The 27,858-nt window shown below is 38.0% G+C and overlaps 1 protein-coding gene across 3 annotated transcripts in view; it reads left to right on the top strand.

Annotated features, from left to right (window-relative positions):
• The window catches only part of LOC105492474 (erythrocyte membrane protein band 4.1 like 5), a 170,604-nt gene that overhangs the window by 81,761 nt on the left and 60,985 nt on the right, over positions 1-27,858 (top strand). Inside the window, exon 17 of one of the 3 annotated variants that reach the window (XM_011759652.2) lies at positions 306-27,856. The exons of the other annotated variants lie outside the window; for them this stretch is intronic. Within the exon in view, the coding sequence (XP_011757954.1) occupies positions 306-486 (181 nt within the window). The 3' untranslated portion in view covers positions 487-27,856. Of the gene's footprint in view, positions 1-305; positions 27,857-27,858 lie in introns of those variants that run through there. 3 annotated transcript variants of the gene reach the window in all.

Genomic DNA, 27,858 nt, shown 5'->3' with positions numbered 1-27,858 from the left:
AACAACATCAGGGACAGATACAGAGTGTCTTGCTTTCTGAGAAATTTATTCTTTAATTCACTTAACTGAGTCAGATTACTTACATGTATTTCCATATTGGTATTTTCCATTACATGTAACTTTGTGGATTTCCCCCACTTTGTTATTCTTGAATGTTACCATTGCATGGAGTAGATGTTGTTAACTACTCATAGCAGCAGTGCATGCTAGTGACATTACCTTTCACCTTTATTATCTCTTACACATCCATTTTCTCCTATTCCTATTGACTAACTGTGCTCCCCTCCCACTCCCCAACCATCCAGGCTCTCTGCTGCCAGTGACTGCTGTCAACGTGGTGGAAACCAGTGGAACACAAGGGCCTTGCCCCCACCCCAGACCGCACATAGAAACTACACTGACTTTGTTCATGAGCACAATGTGAAGAATGCAGGAATCCGTCATGATGTTCATTTTCCTGGCCAGGCAGCCATGACTGAGATATGAGTGTTGAGCCTGTTAGGCATTGGGACTCTTTGTCATGCAAGTTGATGGTATACATTATCTGGTGTTTATGGGAGAATTTATAGTGGAGTCACTAGTTGTTTAGTGCTGTTTGTAATTGAATTCTTCCATGAAAGGGGCAAGGAATCTAAGAAGCCATATGCCGTCAATGATAATGATTAATTTTTTGTATTGAAAAGAATATGTATACCATTGTGATTTTGGAAAGGTTTTCATGATTTTAGTATGTGAACACATCCCCCAGACTGTATCTAAGGAGAAAGTTTGTGTTTGTGAACAAGGTGCCCATTATTCCCCCACCACATGCCATCCAAAGAGATCGAGGTTAAAAGAATCGGACACACTAAAAACACACTGGAAGCATGTCCAGGCATGATATATCAGCCTTTTGAGATATTTATTTAAAAACTTGTTCTTATACACTATTTTAATATGTCTAAAGTGACACATGCCTTAATTTAAGTGCCTAAGATTTGAATTAATGTAATTTTAAATTACAAACACTTTTACTTTTTAATAAACACAAATATTTTAACTTACCAAAAAGTTTAGAGATCACATTAATAATGTGGCTCATGTATAGAGAAATCTGAGTGGTTACTTTTGAATAGTTAACTGGTTAACCATTCAGTGGTTAACTGAATGGTTACATTACTACTGAATGGTTATATAAAATGGAAAACGTATTTACTTTGTCTTTTCATTTTACTGGCTTTTCTCTTTCATCTCATACACCTGACAGATTACCCAGGTTTGCAACAGTCTCATAATCTGATACTGTACAACCTTTAAAATAAAATTCTGAAGCCAAAACCATATGATTTTTAGATTGTATTACTATTTTTGATCCTTTTTGAACTTTAGAATTTCAAGCTCCTTAGTTTAATTAATAGAGGCATATTAGCTGGAAAAAGTCCATTTCTGATAGGAAAACATGTAAGGGAAGCATTTCTTCTGTCTTTTTTTAGTTTTCTTTTAGATTTTAGAAAAATTTTCAAACTTAAACTATGTATATAGAAATTTATAGATGTTTTGTATTTCGACGAGTTTATAATGCTTCAAGATAATGAAGCTTCATTATAAGCAGCTTAACTCATTTAATGCATCCTGCTCACATAGAGGTTGGTTTTATGTCTCAAATCTTTCCTGCCAGACAAAGATTAAGGTTTCAGAGGGCTTAATACTGGACTATTGGTTTAATACTGAGTGGTCTGTTGCAGTTTGTCCATAGAAGACCTAAATAAGCAGAACTTACTAATACTTAAAGAACAAAATTTGTAGGCAGGTTTCAATCTGAGTTCAGTATAATTATGTATAAGGGGATGGCCACTCAAAGTATTTAGCGCATCCTCTAAATAGAAATAGATCTGTATCTTAAATAGCCCGGCTCCCATCTTTATAAGCCCATCTTCGTTTAGTGAGCTTAAAAATGGCCACTAATGTATGGCCCTTATAATTGTTTTGGACTTTACTAGCTCAGATGATAATTGCTAAGTATTGTCATTGCTGATTTTTTTTCTTAAAAGAGAGGAATTTGGATCGTAACATTTTAAGTACAGAAGCTCTGGGTTCAAGAAAAGATTTCATGGTATGTATATCATTAAAAAAAAGTACTGTTTCTATAGTAGAAGCCAAAGAGGCACAATGAATAACAAGCTTTCCTGGTCTTTTAGAAAGCTGTAAGGTTTGACTTCACTCACTTTAAAATTATTCTTAATCTGCAGGACAGATGCTGATATAATGCCCCATATATATCTTAGCAGATTGTAATAGAAGAGTAAGAGCTTCAGTTCATATTGAAAGTAGCCATTTCTATAGAATTTGAATTAATCAGTACTGTTACATTTAAGGGAAGATTCACATCATGGTTTTTCTTTTGTTGAAAACCTTGTTGTAAAGAATTCATTTGTGAATTCCTGATGAGAGAAACTGGATTGGATGGGTGTTAGGGATGGAGGCAGCGATAGGGGTGAGGAAAGTAAAGGGCTAAGGCTGGATGGTAGTAAAATTAAACTTATCTATTTTATAAAAGTTGCCATATGCTTCAGAATTTCTTATCAAATATGGCACATACTTGTTCTTTCTACTGATATTTGCAAGATGGATATATATGTTGTTTCCAGAGCTATCAGGTATTTATAAGTAGCTCAATCTAAATTAAATAAATTGTCACCAACCTATTTACACTCTGCATTTTATTATGCCTAAAGGGTCAGTGATGATAAATTCGGAATTAGAGAAGTAATACCCTCCAGCAGCGCCTTACTGGGTCACCGTCCTTTTGATCAAAGGGTGTCAACAGCACAGAACTTAAGTATTATGTCATTTAATTTATAGTGCTTTGGGTAATTTTATTTAACATAATTAATTTTAACATCCTGAATTAGGTTGGTTTTATTTTGACTGTTTTTACAGTCAAGGAAACTTGTAGAACCACAGCAAAGCTAGTGACCTTCACACTTTCATGCATGAACATAAATGAGCTCATAAGATCATTGTCTCTTTTTGTTGAATTTCAAAGGCATTTACCTATCTTGGGGTAAGACCTAATGTTTCTGACCTTGATAGGATAATCATAGATAATATACTTTTAAATGAGTTTGCAGAGAAAAATAAATTTTATTTGTGCTGCTATGTATATAATATGTCTATTTTGAAAAGCACCTAGTATACAAACACTACTATTGTAATACCAGTATAATTCAAATCATCTTTTTTTTGGAGGAGAGTTTATTTAAAGTGTTGGACAAAAATATGTTATTTGTAACACTTGGTTGGGTCTTTTTTTTTTTTAATTTCTTTTTGTTGTTGTTCACTGTTCAAAAGGTACATCACCAAGTTGGATCTTTTTATTCACCAATGTAAACTGAACAAGTTCGACGATGGTTGTCCCCTATTAGTGCATCATGCCCCAATGGTGGGAGCTATAGTTGTTTGAGCCATGGTACTGTCTTTGGTCAGGGCACATTCTTCATTTCTAAACCATAGTTCGTTGCTTTGAGAGGCTGTTATTTTAGTGTTAGTCTTTGAATATTGGTTTGAAAATAATACAGTTACTATTTTTTATGGTTGGCATTAGGACCATTATTTGTTTTGTTAAAACAAAATCATCTTTTTTCAATAACATTTTATCTCTTTCCCACCACATACTTCCTTCCTGAATTTTAATATGTATTATACCACATCAGTTATATTCTTGCTTTCCAGGATTGTTGTGAATGCTTGCATGTGAGATGCTTTTACATAAGGGCTAGGATTTGGAGATACTTCTGTGGTGGGGAAACAGCTTTCTTTCCTTCCTTCTTCATGCCTGCCTCTTCCCTTGCCCCCATGTATAAAATGTGATTTGTCAGCTCCTTTCTAGATATTATGAATCATGTGAATTTAGATATGGTAGTCTTCCTCTACCCCCCCCCCCTTTTGCAGAACATAAAAATTTCTCATCCTCTGTTCATAAAAATGTTTACTTTAGTCACATGAAAACATTGTGAGAATGGAATCTTGTTCCATTAACGTTAGGCTTGGCGGTGTAGAAATTAGGACATGAAGCATGTCACTTTCAGTGTAAAATATGTCAGGGAGCTTAATTTCTTTCATCAATTCTGGACAATTGCTAATGTAGTAATACACTTTAGTTGCTTTGAGCACCTTGGGCTGGTGAGAAGGGACATACATAGTATCTTTGTTAAAGAATGAGTGACGAGAAGAGAAAATTTAAAAAAAATTGGTGAAAGGAAAATAACTTTGGCTTTTTTATTGATATTTTTATACTGAAGTAGAAAAACAATTGTTCCTGTTCTTCCTGAAGGAATTGTTCTCACATTTTTTTTATTATTAGATAATTACCTAAGCTTTTGTGTTACAAGCTGTGGCCTCAGTAGAGATGGTGGTGCTTGAGTGAACGTTTTACATTTTGTTCCTGACAGCTGGCCAGCATTGTGTTTATATTGGCATGGAAAAGAGATACCTGACTCAGAGAACAATGTTTTCCAAGGATTGTGACTAAAGACTTCCTTAATGGTGTAATAATGTACCTCCTCATAAAAACAGGTTCAACAGCTGTAGCTAATTTTTTGTAGTTGAAGGAAGTTTCATTTGTTTTGTTTTTAACTACTTGTAATAAAGAATTGAGATCCAGTGTTTAAGACTTGTAAGAAATTGCAGATTCCGTAATGAAGCTCACATCTACAGACATGACTAATTATTGATAATAATAAATGCAAAATATTTTGAATTATTAGGGGTAGAGTTAAAAGAATGAAAAATAAGAGGCTATGATAATAGGAGGATGATTGCTGGCTTGATTTACCTCGTGAAACTAGTTAGAGGAGTATTCAGATAAATTGTGGAAAACATTAGAGGATGCAAAATACCATTGGAATTCATACCCATTAATAGAGAAGAATTTCTTATTACAAAACTATATTTGTAGCCCCGCCAATAGCTTCAGGAATTATTTAATTATAAACTCTGTAGAAGTTTGGAGATAAGACCTGTGTTTAATAACTTGCATTAAATCTTTCTGGGGACGTCATCAGCAAAACTCTTGGATAATTAGAAAAACCTGGGAAGATTTGGGTTCTCTGGAATATCCAAGTTACCACTTTGAAATTTCACAATCATATTGGAGTAATAACATTAAAATATTTGAGTAGTAAAGGCATTGAGTATCAGTGTGAGTGATCCACATTTGGTAAGGAGGTCTGGGGCATTTGTTGCAGTGAGAGAGTTCAGGAGTCTTATATTGATACCTCTTTTTTGGATTCATCTCATTTGTTGAACACCTACCAGAGTACCTCATTGGGTCTTCTTTATACACAGCCACTTGTAATTTTACCTTTCCATATACTCTTGAATTTCTTGGCCTTCTCCCTGTTGTATGCATCTGGTAAAATCCAACTCTGTACACTCTACATATAAATGGTGAATGCGAAATACACACAAATTGTTGAATGGTCTTTCAATTTTGACCACTAAACTCAAGTGAGCCTTCAATGCTCCCTGATATCATATTATATTTCCTTAATCTATTTGTTCTCCTACAATGCTGGGCTGACTTTCTCCTCTTTCAAACCACTTCCTCTCTTCCTACTCTTTGTTCTCAGCTGATGACCTTGCTTCCTACTTTATTGAAAACATAAGCAATTAGAAGAGGTCTTCTCTATACTCCCACCATTTTATCAATGAACTTACTTGCATTTGGGAATATGTTCCTTGCTTTCTCTGCTGTTAGCTAGGTGAGCCATCCATATTCTATTTAAGGCCCAGGTCCTCACGAGTCACTTAGATCCTCACCCCAAGTTACTCAGAACCTTCATTTGAGCAGTCCTCCCTTCTGTTCTACTGCATCAGTTTTCCCTTTCTGCTGGAATAATCTCATCAGAACAAAAACTTCCTAAGATAGCTCACATCATTTAAAAAAGAACTGTCCCTTCAATCTACCTCTTTTGGCTATTCCTCCATTTTTTTTGTTTCACTGGTAGCAAAACTCTGCGTTGTAAGAATTGTCTATACTTGCTATCTCTTCTTTCTCGGAATCTCTTGAACCCATTCTAATCAAACATTGTCCCTGACACAAAGCACTGGGTATGATTGTGCAGGTTGCACACTATACAGGAGTGCCACATTTAGGAGAATGATGTTCACATAACTTATGGCAGTGATTTTCCAGCAGATGGCACCAAGTGTCTTGTTGCAAAAAGATTAGTGTATTTGACAATTTTACAAGAGATGGAAGTGTCTTTTAAGAGGAGCATTGTTTTAATCCATATAAAGGCTCTGCCTTGGGCTAATAGTGTTATGCTACTACTCCACCAAAATAGCTTTATTAGGTCACAAATGACCTCCATATTTCTAATCCCACAGTCCATCTTATAGTCAGCTTAAATAGCATTCGTAACAGTCGCTCACTTCTTCATGAAATTGTCATCACCTAGCTTAGAGATGCCACTGTTTTTTATTGTCTTCTAACCTCCCTTTAACAAGCCATCGTCTTCTAACAAGCCATGGTTTTTAATACCCTTTGCTAATTCCTACTTATCTCTCCAGCCCCAACCTCTGTTTAAGGAACTTTTCTATAACAATTCATTCCCTTTGTAATATCATCCAGCATTACGGTTTTAAATGCTATCCATGCACGCTGGCAATTTCCGAGTTTATATCATCAACCTGGACTTTTAAATTTCCGGACTTATATATCCAACTGCCTATTTGACATCTCTACTTAGGCATCTAATATAGGCAGAAATTCCCACACCCCTCCTGCCCTACCTTCCCCTAATTTTTTTTTTTTTTTTGAGGCGGAGTCTCGCTCTGTTGCCGAGGCTACAGTGCAATGATGCAATCTCTGCTTACTCCTGCCTCTGCCTCCTGGGTTTCAGCAATTCTTCAGCCTCAGCCTCCCGAGTAGCTGGGACTACTGGAGTGCGCCACCACGCCCAGCTAATTTTTGTATTTTTAGTAGAAACGGTGTTTCACCATGTTGGCCAGGCTGGTCTCGAACTCCTGATTGTTCGAGTGATCCGCCCACCTTGGCCTCCCAAAGTGCTGGGATTACAGGTGTGAGCCACCGCACCCGGCCCCCTATTGTTAACATTCCACATACATTCCATAACTTGTACCAATGTTAATTTCTTAGGTTTTGTTTCTTAGTTTTGACAAAACATTGTCAAAACAAAACCTAAGAAGAAACAAACAAAACTGGACCTTAACTCAGGTTTCACTGTCTTTCCACACATTTTCCAAGATCTGACCCAAGATCCCACATTACATTTAGTCCCCTTCAGTCTGTGACAGCCATTCCATGTCTTTCATGGTTAGCCAGATGCCCTGTGGAATGTTCCTTGATTTGAGTTTGTGTGGTATTTTCACATGATTAGTTTGAGGCCATGGATTTGGGAGAAAATACTGCAGAGGTGATGATATTGGGCATCCCGAATTTAGTATGTTCAAAATTGGACAACGTATATCTCCTGACCCCCGCAGTTTTTCCCATCTGTGTGGTTTTTGTAGCTTCGTAAGTGGCAGTTCTCTCTTCCGTGTTGCTAAGCGCGTCTTGGGCTCTACTCTAGACCTACTGAATCAGAAACACTGGAGGTGAGGTCCAACAATCTGTTCCACATGCCCTCCTGGAGATTCTGATGCATACTGAAGTTTGAGAAGCACTGACTTAGACCAGTGCACCTTATAGTCATCTTGACTCCTCTTTGTCTCATACTCCAGATGTCTTTCAGAATCAGCAAATTCTGTCAGTTCTGTCTTGAAAATGTATCCAGGTCTACTGCTTGTTACCATCTTTACTGCTCCCATCCTGTTTCCATTTTCTGTCAGCCCCGCCCTCTTTTTTTTTTTTTTTTGGAGACGGAGTCTCGCTCTATCGCCCAGGCTGGAGTTCAGTGGCACCACCTCGGCTCACTGCAAGCTCTGCCTCCTGGGTTCACGCCATTCTTCTGCCTCAGCCTCCTGATTAGCTGGGACTACGGGTGCCCGCCACCACGCCCGGCTAATTTTTTGTATTTTTAGTAGAGATGGGGTTTCATCGTATTAGCCAGGATGGTCTTGATCTCCTGACTTCGTGATCCGCCCGCCTCGGCCTCCCAAAGTGCTGGGATTACGGGCGTGAGCCACCGCACCCGGCCAGCCCTGCCCTCTTACCTGGCCTCCTGGCCATTGCCCTTGCTCCTCTGCTGTCTGGTACTCCTTTCAGCAGCTGTAGTGATAAAAGCAGATCATGTCGTTTCTCTGCTTACACCTTCCAGTGTCCTTGTCTCAGAGTAAAACCTCAGATCCTCACATTGATAGAAACATGCTTTTCCCTCCCTTTATCTTCTATCAATCCTGACCTTGCTTACGTCCCATCTTCTTACACTTGCTCAAACATACCAAGCATGTTCTCTCAGGGTCTTTGTACTTTTACCGCTTCCTGAATATTCCTCCTTTGAATCTCTTATGGTTCATTCAGGCACCATCAGGTTTCTTATTGGAGAAGCCTTTCCTGACCACTCTGAAATAATCATGTTCCCCACCCCCTGCCCAGTCTTATTTTTATTTCCTGTCTGCCTTACCCTGCTTTATTTTTTCGCACTCCTTTCATCTTAGTATGTGTTTGTCATCGCTACACAGACAGTCCTTTAGGATGATTCTTAGGATTTTTCAACTTTATGATGGGTTTATCAGAGCGCCAAGTGCGTTTTTGACGTATGAGGGTTTCTCAAGACATAACCCTATTGGGTAAGTCAGAGTATCTGTGTTTTTCAACAGAATGTATGCTCCATTAAGGGAGAGCATTTATTTTGTTTCCTTCTGTATCCTCATACACTCCATATGTTGTATTTGATTGAATGAATGAATACCAAGCATGGCTTGGCACACCTGGTGTTGCAGAAATAGTCAAAATACTGTTCTTGGCTTCAAGAAATTTATACTCAAACTGTGGAGATAAACAGTTTTACAAACAACTGATAAAGTGCTAAATCCAGCAAGCAAGAAGAGTAGAAGTGGTTGAAGTTAAGAAATCTTGGCATTTGCATCAGGTTTCCAGTGAAACAGAATCAGGAGCTTTGAATGAATAAATCATTACCGGCCCAGAGACCTATAGGAAAAGAAAATTCTAAAGTAGCTAAGTGCAAGGTGTAGTCCAGGAATGATAAATCAGGTTTGAGTAAAGAGTATAGAATTTATGGGAAGGTGTAGTGATAATGATAGCTAATACTTGAGTGCTTCTGTGCCAGACATTGTTCTGGAGGTACAGCCCTAAGTATTTACTCTAGCAAAGCATCTTCACTTAATCCTTATGAGGATCTGTAAGGTATTCAGGCTAATGAAGAAACAAAGGCACAGAACAATGAGGCTGGGCTTCAAACTCAGACAGCTTAGACCTAGAACCCAGCCTTGGCTACTGCACTGCCTCCATAACTCTGTTAAGGTCGTTGGGGTCCAGATTGTAGAGAGTAAAAAGGAATGTAATAATAATTCTATTTTAGGAGGCAATGTGAAGAATGAATTCCAATTGGTGGAAGACTGGATTATATTATAAAAATATGCTGCCTCTATTCTATGTAGTTGTTAAAGAATCAGGTCAGTTTTCATGTACTGTTACGAGAGGATATCAGTGACACGCTGTTGAGTTTAAAACTTGAGTTGTTAAGTGTCTGAGGTTTGTTCCCATTTTTGTAAAAGCAACCAAATCATGTATATATTAGGAAGTGCACACACACAAGAACCTAGATGGGTAAATAGGCTTTCAGAGAATGGGGGTGAAGGCAACATTGCTTTTCTTAGCTATCCTTCACAACTATAACAATAAATTACTCCAAAGTATGGAAGAAGACAAGAAAACCTGCTTCAGTTTACACAGGTAAGTGTCCATGAAAAGTAAGGAAATGGGTAGAAGAAAGAATGTCTTTACATATTTATACATTCTTGAGAGATGGGTATGAACTAAGACATTACCAAAGCCACAGATTAAAAATACTATGTATAACTACATTTAAAAATTTTAAGTGTATAATTCAGTAGGTTTAGTTTATTCACAAAGATGTACAACCATCACCACTATTTAATTCCATAACATTTTTATCCCCAAAAGAAACCTCTTTCCTATTAGCAGTTACTCTCAATTATTCCTTCCTACTAGTCCCTGGCAAATACTAATTTACTTTGTGTTTCTATAGATTTGCCCATTCTGGAAATTTCCTAAAAGTAGAATCATATAACGGGTGTTCTTTTATGTCTGATTTTCACTTAGTATAGGATTTTCAAGGTGCATCTGTTTTAGCATGTATCAGTACTTGATTCCTTTTAAAGGCTTAATAATATTCCCTTGTATGATGCCCAGTGTTTTATTTATCCATTGTCAGTTGATAGATATTTGAGTTTCTGCTTTTTGTGAATAATGCTATGAACATTCATGTGTAGGTTTTTGTATGAACATGTTCTCAGTTGTCATGGTTATAGCCATAGGAGTGAAATTATTGGATCATATAGTAACTCTATTTTTGACCTGTTGAGGAACTGTGAAATTGTTTTTCAGAGTGGCCACACCGTGTGGGTTCCAGTTTTTCCACATCTTCACCAACACCTACTATTACCTGTCTTTTTTATTATAGCCATCCTAGTTGTGAAGTAGTGTATTGTGAAGCTGGATGATGTTGGTATATTTTGATCTGCTTATTGACTTTTTGCTTATCTTCTTTAGAGAAGTATCTACAGACAGTATCCAACTTAATGGCTTGACTTAAGATTTTTCAACTTAATGGTGTGAAACTGTTGTAATTTTGACATAATGTTAAAATTTGAATTTTGATCTTTTCCTAGGCTGTAATATGTGATACATAAGATATTGAAACTTTGTTTAAAAATGGGCTTTGTGTTAGATGATTTTGTCACACTGCAGGCTGATGTAAGTGTTCTGAGCACGATTAATGTAGGCTCGGGTAAGCCTTAACATTCTGTAGGTTTGCTGTGTTAAGTGCATCTTCCATTTACAACATTATCAGGATGTGACCCCATCGTCAGTTGAAGAGCACCTGTATTTCATTTTTTTGCCCATTTAAAATTTTTGATTATTTGTCCTTTTATTATTGAGTTGTGAGAGTTCTTTATATATTTAAAATACAAGTCCATTATCAGATACATACTTTTGAAAACTTTTTTATTCTGTGCATTATGGTCTGTTTTGGAGAATGTTCCATTTGTACTTGAGATGAGTGTATATTCTGTTAGTGGGGCATTCTGTATATGCCTGTTCAGTCTTTGATTTATAATATTGTTCATCTTCTATTTATTTATTGATCAGAAGATAAACCTATCTAGTTTTTCTGCTCATAAAGTGAAAGAACTATTGTTGTCTGTCTCTAAACTTCTGATTTAGCTTTATGTATTTGAGGACTCTGGTTTTAGTTACATGTATGTTTATAATTGTAATATTTTCTTGATGATTTTCCTTTTGTCATTATAAAATGTCCTTCTTTGCTTTAGCAAGAATTTTTATCTTAGTTTCTTTTACTTGATAGTAGTGTAGCCACTTCATCCGTTTTTTCGTTAGTGTTTGGGTAGTACACTTTCTTCCTTTTTATCTCGGTCTTTTTGTGTGTTAGAATCTCGTGTATCCCTTGTAGACAGCATACAGTTGGATCATGTTTTTTAATTCATTTTGCTAATCTCTATCTTTTAACTGGACAGTTTAACATTTACATTTAATATAATTACTGATAAGGAAGGACTTACGCCATTTCATTTGTTTTTGTATGTCATGTCTTTTTTTGTTTCTCACTTCCTCCATTACTGCCTTTTGTGTTAAGTAGCTATGTTCTGGTGTACCATTTCCATTCTTTTTTCTTTCTCTTACTATTTTATTTATTTATTTTTTGAGATGGAATCTCACTCTGTCACCCAACCTGGAGTGCAGTGGCGCAATCTCGGCTCATTGCAACCTCTGCCTCCCGGATTCAAGCGATTCTCCTGCCTCAGCCTTCTGAGTAGCTGAGATTACAGGTGCCCGCCACCGTGCCCTGCTAATTTTTTAAAAATTTTTAGTAGAGATGGGGTTTCACCACATTGGTCAGGCTGGTCTTGAACTCCTGACCTCGTAATCCACCCTCCTTGGCCTCCCAAAGTGCTGGGATTACAGACATGAGCCATCGCACCTGGCCCTCTCTTACTATATTAAAACATTGTTTTCTTAGTGGTTACCTTGGGGATTACAATTAACATTTTATGTTATGTTGTGATCTGATGTTATGTGATATGTTATTTTTGAGACAAGAGTCTTGCACTGTCACCGAGGCTGGAGTGCAGTGGCATAATCTCAACTCACTGCAACCTCTGCCTCCCAGGTTCAAACAATTCTCATACCTCATCCTCCTAAGTAGCTGGGATTATAGGAATGCACCACCACACTCAGCTAATTTTTTGTATTTTTAGTAGAGACAGTGTTTTGCCATGTTAGTCATGCTGGTCTTGAACTTCTGGCCTCAAGTGACCTGCCTGCCTCAGTCTCCCAAAGTGCTGGGATTAAAGGTATGAGCCATACTCCCCAGCCTACAATTAACATTTTAATTTAAAACAATCTAGTCTGGATTAATACCAATTTAATGTCAGTAGTACATGTAAACTTTGCTTCTATAGAGCTTTGTCTCGCACTTCGTGCTGTTTTTCTCATACAAAATATGTCTCTGTGTCTTGTATGCCCATCAACATAGATTTAAAATTTAGAAGGAACATTTTTCCAGTATTCCCATCATTTCATCTAGCTTTCACAGTAATTCTGCAGTGTGCTTTCCTTTTCCTATATGATTGAAGGAGGTAATTCAGTCTTCCGCACCAATCTGGTTCTTTCCCTCAAATTTAGGAAAATTAGGGAAAGCCTTATACTGGAAACTTAAAAATGAAGAAAACAATGTTTCTTGCCAAAAGAAGGACAATTTTCTTAAAAGTAATGATGAATGGTTTTTTGTTTTGTTTTGTTTTTTGAGGTAGGGTCTTGCTCGCTCTTGCAGTCTGGAGTACAGTGGTTTGATCATGGCTCACTGCAGCCTCAATCTCCTAGGCTCAAGTAATCTTCTCACTTCAGCCTCCCAAGTAGCTAGGACTATAGGGACATGCTACCACACCTGACTAATTTTTTTATTTTTTTATTTTTTTATTTTTTGTAAGATACAGTCTCCTATGTTGCTCAGGCTAGTCTTGAACTCCTGAGCTCAAGTGATCCTCCCACCTCTGCTTCTCCAAGTGTTGGGATTATAGGCATGAGCCACTACGTCTGGCCTAAATGTAGTAAGTCTTATGCTACTACTGAAAAAAGAATGAATGTCAAAATAGACTAGTGTATTTGTGAAAACGTACCAACTGGGAATTTGCATAATATAAAAATCCAAAAAGATTTTTCTCTTTAAAGCTTCTACTAGAAAAGAATAAAAACATCTTGGATGTTACCCTTGAAAATATTTTTCATTTGCACTTAATTTTAAAAATTTATCATGAAATAAATACATATATTATATATAGAAAAGTCTATAAAACATACAGTTCCAGTTTGAGTATCTTTCTTCAGGTTAAGAAATAGAAATTACCACTTCTTTAGAAGTTCTTCTGGTCTCTTAATCCAAATTCATGCCAACATTCTTAACTCCAAGTGAGTTCCCAGGGTTCACTGCCTTCCCCAATTCTTTATTCCTAGCTCCCTTCTTCCCTGCAAGAAACCTGGCTTCTATTTGGATAATATGTGCTAAACAGTTTCAGAATTGCTATACCCATGCCACTGTCAACAACAAATCTAAGTGACATTTAGTATTTCTTCATGGTTCTCCTTTTTAGACTGAGAGTATATAGTTGAAGTATTGCACTTAAAATTTACTTGGATTCGTTCCCTTTCCCCCTCAGTGTGATTATGGTATTTATTTGGTTGTAGATGAATTTTAATTTTTCTAGATATTGCCTGACTCTCCTTCACTGAGGATTCTACATTCGACTAGCAGAGTAGGAGAGTGCTCATACCTCTCATAGCATCACCAACAAAGGATCAAGAAAGACTGGGATTTTTGCCAATCTGAAAAACAAGACATGGTATCTTAAGTGTTTTTTTCCCTTAGAGCTTTATTGAGGTACACTTGATGCAATAAAGTGCATCTGTTTAAAGTGTTTTGAATTTGGACACACACCCATGAAACCAACACCATACTCAAGATTCATGATGAATATGTTCGATGTAGTTTTCATTTAAATCCCTCTCAGTAGTATATTTGTATGTTTAGGAGCCATTTGCATTTTTTCCATAAATTGCTTGTTCTTATCTATAGTCCCCCTGCCCCCTCCCCATTTTTAAACAAGGCTGTTGGCCTTTGTCTTCTCTATTTTTAAGAAGCGTTTTTATGGATAATTGGGATATTAACTCTCTGTATTTAAGCTGCAAAAATATGTTTTCAGTTTTTCACTTTTTACTTTGCTGTTAGTACTTTTGCTATGCAAAAGTTCTAAAAGTTTTTATATAAGTAGATTGATCCATTTTTTTCTTTAATAGCTTCTGGAATTTAATAGAGTTTTCCTCATTGCTACATTTTAGAGGAATTCAGCTATCCTTGCCTCCAGCACGGTATGGGTTAATTTTCTTACATTTGAATCTCAGACCCATTTTGAATCTTTAAGATAGGATTAATGAAATCTAATTTTGTTATTTTCCAGATGGCTTTCCAATTATGTCAACCCCACTTTTCAAGAAATTCATCGTGGTGCTGAGGCAACTGTGTGTCCACATAGAAAAGAATAAAATTGTTCCCCCGTCTCAGACCTACATTTATTTATTTATTTATTTATTTATTTATTTATTTATTTATTTATTCATTCATTCATTCATTCATTCATTCATTAACTTTTATTTTAAGTTCAGGGGTACATGTGCAGGATGTGCAGCTTTGTTTATATAAGTAAACGTGTGCCATGGTGTTTTGCTGCCCAGATCATCCCGTCACCTGGGTATTAAGCCCAGCATCCATTAGCTATTCTTCCTGATGCTTTCCCTCCCCGACACCCCCGACAGGCCCCAGTGTGTGTTGTTCCCCCTCCCTTGTGTACATGTGTTTGCATCATTCAACTCCCACTTATAAGTGAGAACGTTTGCTTTTCTGTTCCTACATTAGTTTAATGGCTTCCAGTTCTATCCATGTCCCTGCAAAGGACATGATCTCATTCCTTTTTATGACTGCATAGTATTCCATGGTGTAAATGTACAACATTTTCTTTATCCAGTCTGTCATTTATGGGCATTTAGGTTGATTCCATGTCTTAGGTGCATAGTGCTGCGATGGACATATGCATGCATGTATTTCTGCAATGGAAAGATACTCTTTTGGGTATATGCCCAGTAATGGGGTTGGTGGGTCAAATGGTATTTCTGCCTCTAGGTCTTTGAGGAATTGCCACACTGTCTTCCACAATGCCTGAACTAATTTACGTTCCCACCAACGGTGTAAAACATTCCTTTTTCTCCCCAACCTCACCAGCATCTGTTGTTTTTTGACTTTTTAATAATAGCCTCTCTCCCTGGTGTGAGATGGTATCTCATTGTGGTTTTGATTTGCATTTCTCTAATGATCAGTGATGTTGAGTTTTTTTTATGTTTGTTGGCCACATGTATGTCTTTTGAGAAGTGTCTGTTCATGTCCTTTGCCCACTTTTTAATTTTTTTTTTTTCTTATAAACTTGTTTAAGTTCCTTATAGTCTCTGGATATTACCTTTGTCAGATGGATAGACTGCAGAAATCTTCTCCCATTCTGTAAGTTGTCTGCTCATTCTGCTGACTGTTGTTGTTGTTGTATAGAAGCTCTCTAATTAGATCCCATTTGTCAATTTTTGCTTTTGTTGCAGTTGCTTTTGGCATTTTCATCATGAAATCTTTGCCCATGCCTACGTCCTGAATGGTATTGCCTAGATTTTCTTCTAGGGTTTTTATAGTTTTGGGTTTTACATTTGAGTCTTTAATCCGTCTTGAGTTAATTTTTGTATATGGTATAAGGAAAGGTACAGTTTCAGTTTTCTGCTATAGCTAGCCAGTTATCCCAGCACCATTTATGAAATATGGAGTCTTTTTTTTTTTAATTTTTGAACACATGCCAAAGATTTATTTGGTTAATTAAGGCGAGAACCAGCAAGATGGTGTAACCAATCCAAAGGAGAATTTGAAAACACACATAAATATAGGTGATCAGAAAAACCTGCAATGAATTTACAAAGAGATGAGAACAAGTCAGCATCCACAATAGCATAATCAAATACATGTCTATTTGAGACAATTAGTTTGCATTTCTGTGGGCAAAATCACTTGCATGATTTTCAGCTCAATATAATTTACATAATAAATTATATTAAGCTCAAAGACAATAAAAAGCTGAGAAAACTCAGAAGAGTATGCTAGATGAGTACGCATTTTTTAATTTTAAAATCTTTCATAATTTTTCCTTTAGGATTCCATCTACAGTGACTATTTGACCAGTTTAGAGTATAAATAAATAAGCTCCACTGGGTTTATTATAACCTCTCATCTTGGATTTTTGAGGAAAAGAAAAACTTCAATTGTCTGAGGTGAATATGATAAAAATATGTGGCAGGGTGCCGGGCCCAGTGGCTCACACCTGTAATCCCAGCACTTTGGGAGGCTGAGACGGGTGGATCACCTGAGGTCAGCAGTTCGAGACCAGCCTGGCCAACATGGTGAAACCCCATCTCTACTGAAAATATAAATAAAATTAGCCAGGTGTGGTGGCACGTGCCTGTAGTCCCAGCTACATGGGAGGCTGAGGCAGGAGAATCACTTAGGAGGTGGAGGTTGCAGTGAGCTGAGATCACGCCACTGCACTCCAGCCTGGGTGACAGAGCGACACTCCATCTCCAAAAAAAAGAAAGAGAGAAAGAGAGAGAGAAAGAAAGAAAATATGTGAGCAAGTAGAAGCAGTTACCAAAAGTTTTCTAAAATGGAACATACACCCTCGGATTGTTTAATTCTAATCACAATTGATGTGGACATAGACATGTAAACAGGTGCTTTAAAAAAAAAAAAACAACTCTCATTAATAAAACTAGTATAAAGAAAGAAAGAAGGTGACCATCTAGGCTGTGACACCTGGAAACGCAAAAAATCCCAAAAAGGTCTTCGTATGGTATTGTTTGGGGTTAAAGATTAAAAAAATAAGGGGATCGAGGACTGTAAGTTTTGAAAAACTGCAAGTGGAGATGGGAAAGAAACTTCCAACTTTTTCTTCTTATTGCTCCTTCAATTAAAATTATTTTAGGCCAGGCGCAGTGGCTTACGCCTGCAATCCCAGCACCCTGGGAGGCCGAGGCGGGCGGCTCACCTGAAGTCAGGAGCTCGAGACCAGCCCGGCCAACATGGCGAAACCCCATCTCCACTAAAAATACAAAAAGTAGCCGGAAGTGGTGGCTGGCACCTGCAATCCCAGCCACTTGGGAGGATGAGGCAGGAGAATCGACCAAACCTGGGAGGCAGAGGCCACAGTGAGCCAAGATTGTGCCACTGCACTCCAGCCTGGACAATAAGAGCAAAACTCCATTGAAAATAAAACTCCGTCTAAAACATCTGTCCAATTGAAATGGTAAAGCCATTGAAAGGACTCTACTATGGTCTAAAAGTTTGTGCTGCACCCTTTCCCTCCAAAATTTATATGTATATATATATTTTTTATTATACTTTTAAGTTCTAGGGTACATGTGCACAACGTGCAGGTTTGATATGTAGGTATACGTGTGCCATGTTGGTTTGCTGCACCCATCAACTCGTCATTTACATTAGGTATTTCTCCTAATGCTGTCCCTCCCCCAGCCCCCCACCCCTGCAACGGGTCCCGGTGTGTGATGTTCCCTGCCTTGTGTCCAGGTGTCTTCATTGTTCAATTCCCATCTGTGAGTAAGAACATGCAGTGTTTGGTTTTCTGCCCTTGTGATAGTTTGCTGAGAATGATGGTTTCCAGCTTCATCCATGTCCCTGCAAAGGACATGAACTCATCCTTTTTTATGGTGGCTTAGTATTCCATGGTGTATATGTGCCACCTTTTCTTAATCCAGTCTGTCATTGATGGACATTTGGGTTAGTTCTAAGTCTTCGCTATTGTGAATAGGGCTGCAATATACGTGTGCATGTATCTTTATGGTAGCATGATTTATAATCCTTTGGGTATATACCCAGTAATGGGATCTCTGGGTCAAATGGTGTTTCTAGTTCTAGATCCTTGAGGAATCGCCACACTGTCTTCCACAATGGTTGAGCTTATTTACACTCCCACCAACAGTGTAAAAGCGTTCCTATTTCTGCACATCCTCTCCAGCATCTGTTGTTTCCTGACTTTTTAATGATTGCCATTCTAACTGGCGTGAGATGGTATCTCATTGTGGTTTTGATTTGCATTTCTCTGATGACCAGTGATGATGAGCATTTTTTCACGTGTCTGTTGGCTGCATAAATGTTTTGTTTTGAGAAGTGTCTGTTCATATCCTTTGCCCACTTTTTGATGGGGTTGTTTGCTTTTTTCTTGTAAATTTGTTTGAGTTCTTTGTAGATTCTGGATATTAGCCTTTTGTCAGATGGGTAGATTGCAAAAATTTTCTCCCATTGTGTAGGTTGCCTGTTCACTCTGATGGTAGTGTCTTTTGCCATGCAGAAGCTCTTTTGTTTAATTAGGTCGCATTTGTCTATTTTGGCTTTTGTTGCCATTGGTTTTGGTGTTTTAGTCATGAAGTCCTTTCCCATGCCTATGTCCTGAATGGTATTGCCTAGATTTTCTTCTAGAGTTTTTATGGTTTTAGGTCTAATATTTAAGTCTTTAATCCATCTTGAATTACATTTTGTATATGGTGTAAGAAGGGATCCAGTTTCAGCTTTCTACATATGGCTAGCCAGTTTTCCCAGCACTATTTATTAAATAGGGAATCCTTTCCTCATTTCTTGTTTTTGTCAGGTTTGTCAAAGATCAGATGTGTTTATGCGTGGTGTTATTTCTGAGGCCTCTGTTCTGTTGCATTGGTCTATATATCTGTTTTGGAACCAGTACCATGCTGTTTTGGTTACTGTAGCCTTGTAGTATAGTTTGAAGTCAGGTAGCGTGATGCCTCCAGCTTTGTTCTTTTTGTTTAGGATTGTCTTGGCAATGTGGGCTCTTTTTTGGTTCCATATGAACTTTAAAGTAGTTTTTTTCCAATTCTGTGAAGAAAGTCATTGGTAGCTTGACAGGGATGGCATTGAATCTATAAATTACCTTGGGCAGTATGGCCATTTTCACGATATTGATTCTTCCTATCCATTAGCATGGAATGTTCTTCCATTTGTTTGTGTCCTCTTTTATTTCATTGAGCAGTGGTTTGTAGTTCTCCTTGAAGAGGTCCTTCACATCCCTTTTAAGTTGGATTCCTAGGTATTTTATTCTCTTTGTAGCAATTGTGAATGGGAGTTCACTCATTTGTCTCTCTGTCTGTTATTGGTGTATAGGAATGCTTGTGATATTTGCACATTGATTTTGTATCCTGAGACTTTGCTGAAGTTGCTTATCAGCTTAAGGAGATTTTGGGCTGAGACGATGGGGTTTTCTAAATATACAATCATGTCATCTGCAAACAGGAACAATTTGACTCCTCTTTTCCTAATTGAATACCTTTCTTTCTCTTGCTTGATTGCCCTGGCCAGAACTTCCAGCACTATGTTGAACAGGAGTGATGAGAGAGGGCATCCCTTTCTTGTGCTGGTTTTCAAAGGGAATGCTTCCAGTTTTTACCCATTTAGTATGATATTGGCTGTGGGTTTGTTATAAATAGCTCTTATTATTTTGAGATACGTTCTATCAATACCTAGTATATTGAGAGTTTTTAGCATGAAGGGCTGTTGAATTTTATCGAAGGCCTTTTCTGCATCAATTTCAGAGCCTGTTATTGGTCTATTCAGAGATTCAGCTTCTTCCTGCTATAGTCTTGGGAGGGTGTATGTGTCCAGGAATTTATCCGTTTCTTCTGGATTTTCTAGTTTATTTGTGTAGAGGTGTTTATAGTATTCTCTGATGGTAATTTATATTTCTGTAGGATCGGTGGCAATATCCCCTTTATCTTTTTTTTTTTTTTTTGAGACAGGGTCTTGCTCTATCGCCCAGGCAATGGCCTAATTTCAGCTCACTGCAAGCTCTGCCACCCGAGTTCACTCCGTTCTCCTGGCGCAGCCTCCCAAGTAGCTGGGACTATAGGCACCCGCCAGCACGCCTGGCTAATTATTTTATATTTTTAGTAGAGACGGGGTTTCACTGTGTTAGCCAGGATAGTCTTGATCTCCTGACTTTCTGATCCGCCTGCCTTGGCCTCCCAAAGTGCTGGGATTACAGGCGTGAGCCCCTGTGCCTGGCCCCCTTTATCATTTTTTATTGCATCTGTTTGATTCTTCTCTCTTTTCTTCTTTATTAGTCTTGCTAGAGGTCTGTCAATTTTGTTGATCTTTTCTAAAAAAAAGCTCTTGGATTCATTAATTTTTGAAGGGTTCTTTGTGTGTCTATCTCTTTCAGTTCTCCTCTGATCTGAGTTATTTCTTGCCTTCTGCTAGCTTTTGAATTTGTTTGCTCTTGCTTCTCTAGTTCTTTTAATTGTGATGTTAGGGTGTCGATTTTAGATCTTTCCTGCCTTCTCTTGTGGGCATTTAGTGTTACAAATTTCCCTCTACACACTGCTTTAAATGTGTCCCAGAGATTCTGGTATGTTATGTCTGTTCTCATTGGTTTCAAAGAACATCTTTATTTCTGCCTTCATTTTGTTATTTACCCAGTAGTCTTCAGGAGCAGGTTGTTCAGCTTCCATGTAGTTGTGTGGTTTTGAGTGAATTTCTTAATCCTGAGTTCTAATTTGATTGCACTGTGGTCTGAGAGACAGTTTGTTGTGATTTCTGTTCTTTCACATTTGCTGAGGTGTCCTTTACTTCCAATTAGGTGGTCAATTTTAGAATAAGCGTGATGTGGTGCTAAGAAGAATATATGTTCTGTTGATTTGGGGTGGAGAGTTCTGTCCTTTCTCCATTTCTTGTTTTTGTCAGGTTTGTCAAAGATCAGATGGTTATAGGTGTGCTCTCTTATTCTTGATTTCTCTATTCTCTTCCATTGGTCTTATGTGTCTGTTCTAGTACCAGTGCCATGCTGTTTTGGTTCTTGTAACCTTTACTGTAGTATACTGTAGCCTGTCTTGTGGTATAGTTTGAGGTCGAGTAGCATGATGCCTCCAGCTTTGTTCTTTTTGCTTAGGATTGTCTTGGCTATTTGGGCTCTTTTTTATTTCCATACAAATTTTAAAGTATTTTTTTTCTAATTCTGTGAAAAATGTCAGTGGTAGTTTAATGAGAATAGCATTGGATCTATAAATTACTTTGGGCAATATGGCCATTTTATTGATACTCATTCTTCCCATTCATGAACATGGAATGTTATTCCATTTGTTTGTGTCTTCTGATTTCTTTGAGCAGTGGTTTGCAGTTATCCTTGCTGAGGTCCTTCACATCCCTTATTAGCTGTATTACTAGGTGTTTTATTCTTTTTGTAGCAACTGTGAATAGGAGTTAAATTATGATTTGGCTCTGTGCTTACCTGTTGTTGTTGTTGTTCTATAGTAATGTTAATGATTTTTGCACATTGATTTTATATCCCGAGACTTTGCTGAAGTTGCTTATCAGCTTAAGAAGCTTTTGGGCTGAGATGATGGGGTTTTTAGATACAGGATCATGTCATCTGCAAACAAAGATAATTTGACTTCCTGTCTCCCTGTTTGAATACCCTTTATTTCTTTCTCTTGCATGATTTCCCTGGCCAGAATTTCCAATACTATGTTGAGTAGGAGTGGTGAGAGAGGGCATCTTTATCTTGTGCTGGGTTTTAAAGGGAATGCTTCCAGCTTTTGCCCATTCAGTGTGATACTGGCTGTGAGTCTGTCATATATGGCTCTTATTATTTTGAGGTATGTTCCTTCAATACCTAGTTTATTGAGAGTTTTTAACATGAAGGGATGTTGAATTTTATTGAAGGCCCTTTCTGCATCTATTGAGATAATCATGTGGTTTTTGCCTCTAGTTTCGTTTATGTGATGAATCGCATTTATTGTTTTGTGTATTTTGAACCAGCCTTGCATCCTGGAGATGAAGGCAACTTGATCGTGGTGGATAAACTTTTTGATGTGCTCCTGGATTCAGTTTGTCAGTATTTTATTGAGTTTTTCTTGGCATCGGTGCTCATCAAGGATATTGGCCTAAAGTTTTTTGTTGTTGTTGTATCTCTGCCAGGTTCTGGTATCAAGATGATGCTTGCCTCATAGAATGAGTTAGGGAGGAATCCCTCCTTTTCAATATTTTGGAATAGTTTCAGTAGAAATGGTACCAGCTCTTCTTTGTACCTCTGGTAGAATTCTGCTGTGAATCTATCTGGTCCTGGGCTTTTGTTGCTGTTGTTGTTAGCAGGCTGTTTATTACTGCCTCAATTTCAGAACTTGTTGTTGGTCTATTCAGGGATTCAGTTTCTTCCTGGTTCATTCTTTGGAGGGTGTATATGTCCAGGAATGTATCCATTTCTTCTAGATTTTCTACTTTACTTGCATAGAGGCGTTTATAGTATTCTCTGATGGTTGTTTACATTTCTGTGGAGTCAGTGGTGATATCTCCCTTATCATTTCTGTTTGTGTTTATTTGATTCTTTTCTCTTTTCTTCATTAGTCTAGCTAACAGTCTATTTTGTTAATTTTTTCAAAAAACCACCTCTCAGACTCATTGATTTTTTTTTGAAGAATTTTTTTGTGTGTGTGTCTCTGTCTCCTTCAGTTCAGTTCTGATCTTGGTTATTTCTTGTCTTCTACTAGCTTTGGGGTTTGTTTGCTCTTGGTTTCTAGTTCTTTTAATTGTGATGTTAGGTTGTTAATGAAATCTGTCTAGCTTTTTGATGTGGGTATTTAGTGTTATAAATTTCCCTCTTAACACTACTTTAGCTGTGTTCCAGAGATTCTGGTATGTTGCCTCTTTGTTCTCATTAGTTTCAAAAACCTTCTTGATTTCTGCCTTAATTTTATTTACCCATGAGTCATTTAGGAGCAGATTGTTCCATTTCCATGTAGTTGTGTGGTTTTGAGTGAATTTCTTAATTTTGAATTGTAGTTTGATTGTGCTGTGGTCTGAGAGAGTTATGATTTCAGCTCTTTTGCATTTGCTGAGAAGTGTTTTACTTCTGATTATGTAATCAGTTTTAGAGTAGTTGCTGTGTGACAATGAGAAAAGTGTATATTCTTTTGCTTTTGGGTGGTTAATTATGTATTCATCTATCAGGTCTGCTTGATTTAATCCAGAGCTGAGTTCAGATGCTGAATATCTTTGTTAATTTTCTCTCTCAGTGATCTGTCTAATATTATCATTGGGGTGTTAAACTCTCCTACTATTATTGTGTGGGAGTCTGAGTCTCTTTGTAAGTTTCTAAGAACTTGCTTTATGAATCTGGTTGTTCCTGTATTGGGTGCATATATATTTAGGATAGTTAGCTCTTTTTGAATTAAACCCTTTACTATTAGGTAATGCTCTTCTTTGTCTTTTTTGATCTTTGTTGGTTTAAAGTCTTTTTTGTCAGAAAGTAGGATTGCAGCCCCTGTTTTTTCCTATTTTCAATTTGCTTGGTAAATTTTGTTCCATCTTTTTATTATAAGCCTATGTGTATCTTTGCACGTGAAATGGGTCTCTTGAAGACAGCATACCAGTGGGTCTTGGCTCTTTATCCAGCTTGACATTCTGTGTCTTTTAATTGGGGTGTTTAGCCCGTTTACATTTAAGGTGAGTATTTTTATGTGTGAATTTGATCCTGTCATCAAAATAACTAGATGCTAGCTGGTTATTTTGCAGACTTGTTTGTGTGGTTGCCTCATAGTGTCATTGGCCTGTGTACTTCAGTGTGTTTTTGTAGCGACTGGTAGTTGTTTTTCCTTTCCATATTTAGTGCTTCCTTCAGAAGCTCTTGCAGGGCAGGCCTGCAAGAATTCCCTCAGCATTTGCTTGTCTGAAAAGGATCTTATTTCTTCTTCACTTAAGAAGCTTAGTTTGGTTGGTATGAAATTCTGGATTGGAGATTCTTTTTTTAAGAATGTTGAATATTGGCCCCATCTTTTCTGGCTTTTAGTTTTTCTGTTGAGGGGTCTGCTGTTAGACTGATGGATTTCCCTTTGTGGATGACCTGGCCTTTCTCTCTGGCTACCCCTACCATTTTTTCTTTCATTTCAACCTTGGAGAATCGGATGATTATGTGTCTTGGGGTTGATCTTCTTTTGGAGCATCTTACTGGAGTTCTCTGCATTTCCTGAATTTGATTTTGGCCTGCCTTGCTAGGTTGGAGAAGTTCTTCTGGATATAGCCTGATGTTTGTTTTCTAACTTGGTTCTGTTCTCCCTGTCTCTTTTCAGGTACCTCAATCAGTCATAAGTTTGGTCTCTTTACATAATCCCATATTTCTTGGAGGTTTTGTTCATTGCTTTTCCTTTTTTTTTTTCCCTCTATTCTTATCTACCAGTCTTATTTCAGAAAGGTAGTCTTCAAGTTCTGAGATTCTTTCCTCTGCTTGGTCTGTTCTGCTGTTGATACTTGTGACTGCATTGTGAAGTTATCATATTGTGTTTTTCAGCTCCATTAGGTCAGTTATGTTCCTCTCTAGACTGACTGTTCTGGCTATCAACTCCTATACCATTTTCTCATGATTCTTAGTTTTTTTGCATTGGATTAGAACATGCCCCTTTAGCTCACCAAAGTTCATTATTCTGACCTTCTGAAGTCTACTTCTGTCAATTCAGCCACCTCAGCCTTTGCCCTGTTCTGTGCCCTTGCAGGGGAGGTGATGTGGTCATTTGGAGGAGAAGAGGCACTCTGGCTTTTTGAGTTTTCAGCATTTTTGCATTTATTCTTTCTCATCTCTGTGGGTTTATCTACCTTCAGTCTTTGAGATTGCTGACCTTTGAATGGAATTTTTGTGGGGTCTTTTTGGTCGATGTTGTTGTTTTCTGTTTGTTTTTCTTTCAACAGGCCACTCTTCCATAGAGCTGATACAGGGGGTCTGCTGCAGACTCTGGTTGCCCTGGTTTTTCTCATAGCTGGAAATATCACCAGTGAAGGCTATGAAATAGCAAAGATGGCAGTCTGCTTCTTCCTCTGGAAGCTCTATCCCAGCAGGGCACTGACCTGTTAATGGCCCAAATGTTCCTGTAGGAGGTATCTGAACGCCCCTGTTGGGAGGTCTCACCCAGTCAGGAGGAATGAGATCTGGGATCTGGGACATGCTTAAGGAAGCAGTCTGGCTGCTTTTTGGTACAGCAGGTGTGCTGCATTGCGGGGGACCCTTCCTCCTCTGCACCTTTTGGACTCCCAAAGCTGGCAGGCTGGAATGGCTGAGTTGACTGAACCACAGAGATGGCTCCTTCCAGGAGCTCCATCTTAGGGAGAGATCAGAGCTCTGTCTGTATAACCCTGGCTGGAGTGATTGAAGCCCCTCTAGGGAGGTCCTGCCCAGGGAGGAGGAATGGATCAGGGTCTTGCTTGCAGAAGCAGTCTGGCCACAATGTAGCAAAGCAGCTGTGCTGCACTGGGGACCCTTCCTCATCTGGACCATTTGGACTCCAAAGCTGGCAGACTGGAACAGCTGAGTCAGTCAAACCACAGAGATGGTGGCTGCCCCTTCCCCTGGGAGCTCCTTCCCAGGGAGATATTAGAGTTTGCCCATATAACCCTGGCTAGAGTGGCTGAAGCCACCCCACAGGGAGGCCCTGCCCAGTGAGGAGGAATGCATTGGGGTTCCACTTAAAGAAGCAGTCAGACCTAACTCTGATAGTGACAAAAGTTTTAGAGTAGTGTTCTTTCAGATAGATCACTAAAAACATGTGACAAAAGAAAAATTGATAAGTTTAGAATTCATCAAATATTAAGACTGTTGTATTTCAGAGGATGCCATCAAGAAAATGAAGAGACAACCCATGGATTGGGAGGGAATTATTAGCAACTTTTCTTGTTCTGTACAGAGATTTGTCTTTTTTCTAAGCATTCCCTACTGTTTGATTAGATTTAGATTAATTCAGTCCTTCTAATTAATGGCCACTTGTTAATGTGCTTCACTGCCTTTGAAAGATTTTTAAAAATCTCTTCTGCTCTTTTTTGTCCTCGTACTGTCACACTAGAGTAGTTTTATGAGAAAGAAGTAAAACTTGTGTGTTCGTTATTCAATGTTTAATCCCTCATGAATGTCTCCTTTTGGTAATTATAATCATTATCATGATTATAATGGATAATCATTATCCCCTCTAATATTGCTTCTCTTTCATCATTTCTGTTTTTCCTTTTAGAATTTCTATTAAATGTATGTTGCAGCTTTCAATTCATGTCAATTTCTGTATTTCTTACCTTTCACGTTTACTATGCCTTTTTTGTTTGTTTTTGTTTTTTTGAAACGAAATCTTGCTCTGTGGCCTGGGCAGGAGTGCAGTTTCATGATCCTGGCTCACTGCAGCCTCCACCTCACGGGTTCAAGCAGTTCTCCTGCCTTAGCCTCTCGAGTAGCTGGGATTACAGGCGTGCACCACCACATCCAGCTAATTTTTGTATTTTTAATGGAGATGGGGTTTCACCATGTTGGCCAGGCTAGTCTCAAACTGCTGACCTCAAGTGATCCACCTGCCTCAGCCTCCCAAAGTGCTGGGATTACAGTTGTGAGCCACCACACCCGGCCCATGTTTACTGTGTCTTTATCTCTGTTACCTTCTTAGTGATTTCCCTAATTTTTGTTAGTATCTTTTAATTCAGTTATGTTTGGTCTAGCTTGCTGTGTTTCTTTTTTTCAGTGTTTAATTTGATGATACCTCTCAGAATCTGCTGTTGTTTCATAGCCTCCTTTCCTGTTTTATTCTATCCCTCCTTTATATCTTTCAGCACATTTAATATACTTTAAATTCCTTTTTAGACTGTGTTATATCCTTTCTACTTCCTTAGCTGTAAATACTCCTGTTTCTTGGGTTTATTGGTTGTCTTAGCATCAGATATATGTGCTTTGTAATTTTTTGTTTGTGAGTTCAAATTGTCTTATGTTAAGCAGATTTGTTTGTTTTCTTTCCTTCTTACCATGCTCTTTCTGCCCTGTAAGTTAGTTTTGAAATTTCCTCAACCTTACTTTTTGAAATCCTCAGTTCTGAAGGTTTTATAGTAGGGTCTTTCAGAGAAATTACCTTCAGTCCTTGAGCCCAAGATATGGTAGTCTGCTTGTTGGTTGCACAGATATTTCTAATTCTTCCCTTCATTGCAGACAAAGTTTTTTTTTTTTTTCTTTTATTTGAAACTTAAAAACTCTAAACTTGTAAATAGAACTTTTTCAGCCTCTGTTCCTGTCTAGAAAACCTAGTCCCCTGGTTTCAAGTAGTGCATCTGACTGTTCACTGCCTCCTCACATATGAGGTGTTTTGGGTTTCATTTTCCCCAGTGTTGAAATTTTGACCCTGGTTTCTGTTTTCACTCTCAGCCCTTCACGTGCCCCCTTGCTTGAGCCACACTTAATTACTAGGAGTTCATCACCTGCTTTTAGAAAGGGTTGAATATCCCTCTTGACTTGTCCCTTAATTACTGTATTGATCTGTATAAAGTAAACTTTCCCCATTTCTAGCTCATCATTTATAGATATAAGAACCATCTTACTTGTAATCATTGAAACATACTTTAAATTACAAAAAGTCCACTTCTAATTTAACAATTTCCCCTTTACCCATTCTCAAAATGTACAGAGGTGCAGTGGCGAATGGGGATGGGGAGTGTTTGTCTCTCTCTCTCTTTTTTTTTTTTTTCT

Source organism: Macaca nemestrina, chromosome 11, assembly GCF_043159975.1.
Source record: "Macaca nemestrina isolate mMacNem1 chromosome 11, mMacNem.hap1, whole genome shotgun sequence".
Lineage (NCBI taxonomy): Eukaryota > Metazoa > Chordata > Mammalia > Primates > Cercopithecidae > Macaca > Macaca nemestrina.
Note: the sequence above shows the minus strand (reverse complement) of the source record. Positions and strands in the feature narration are given on the sequence as shown.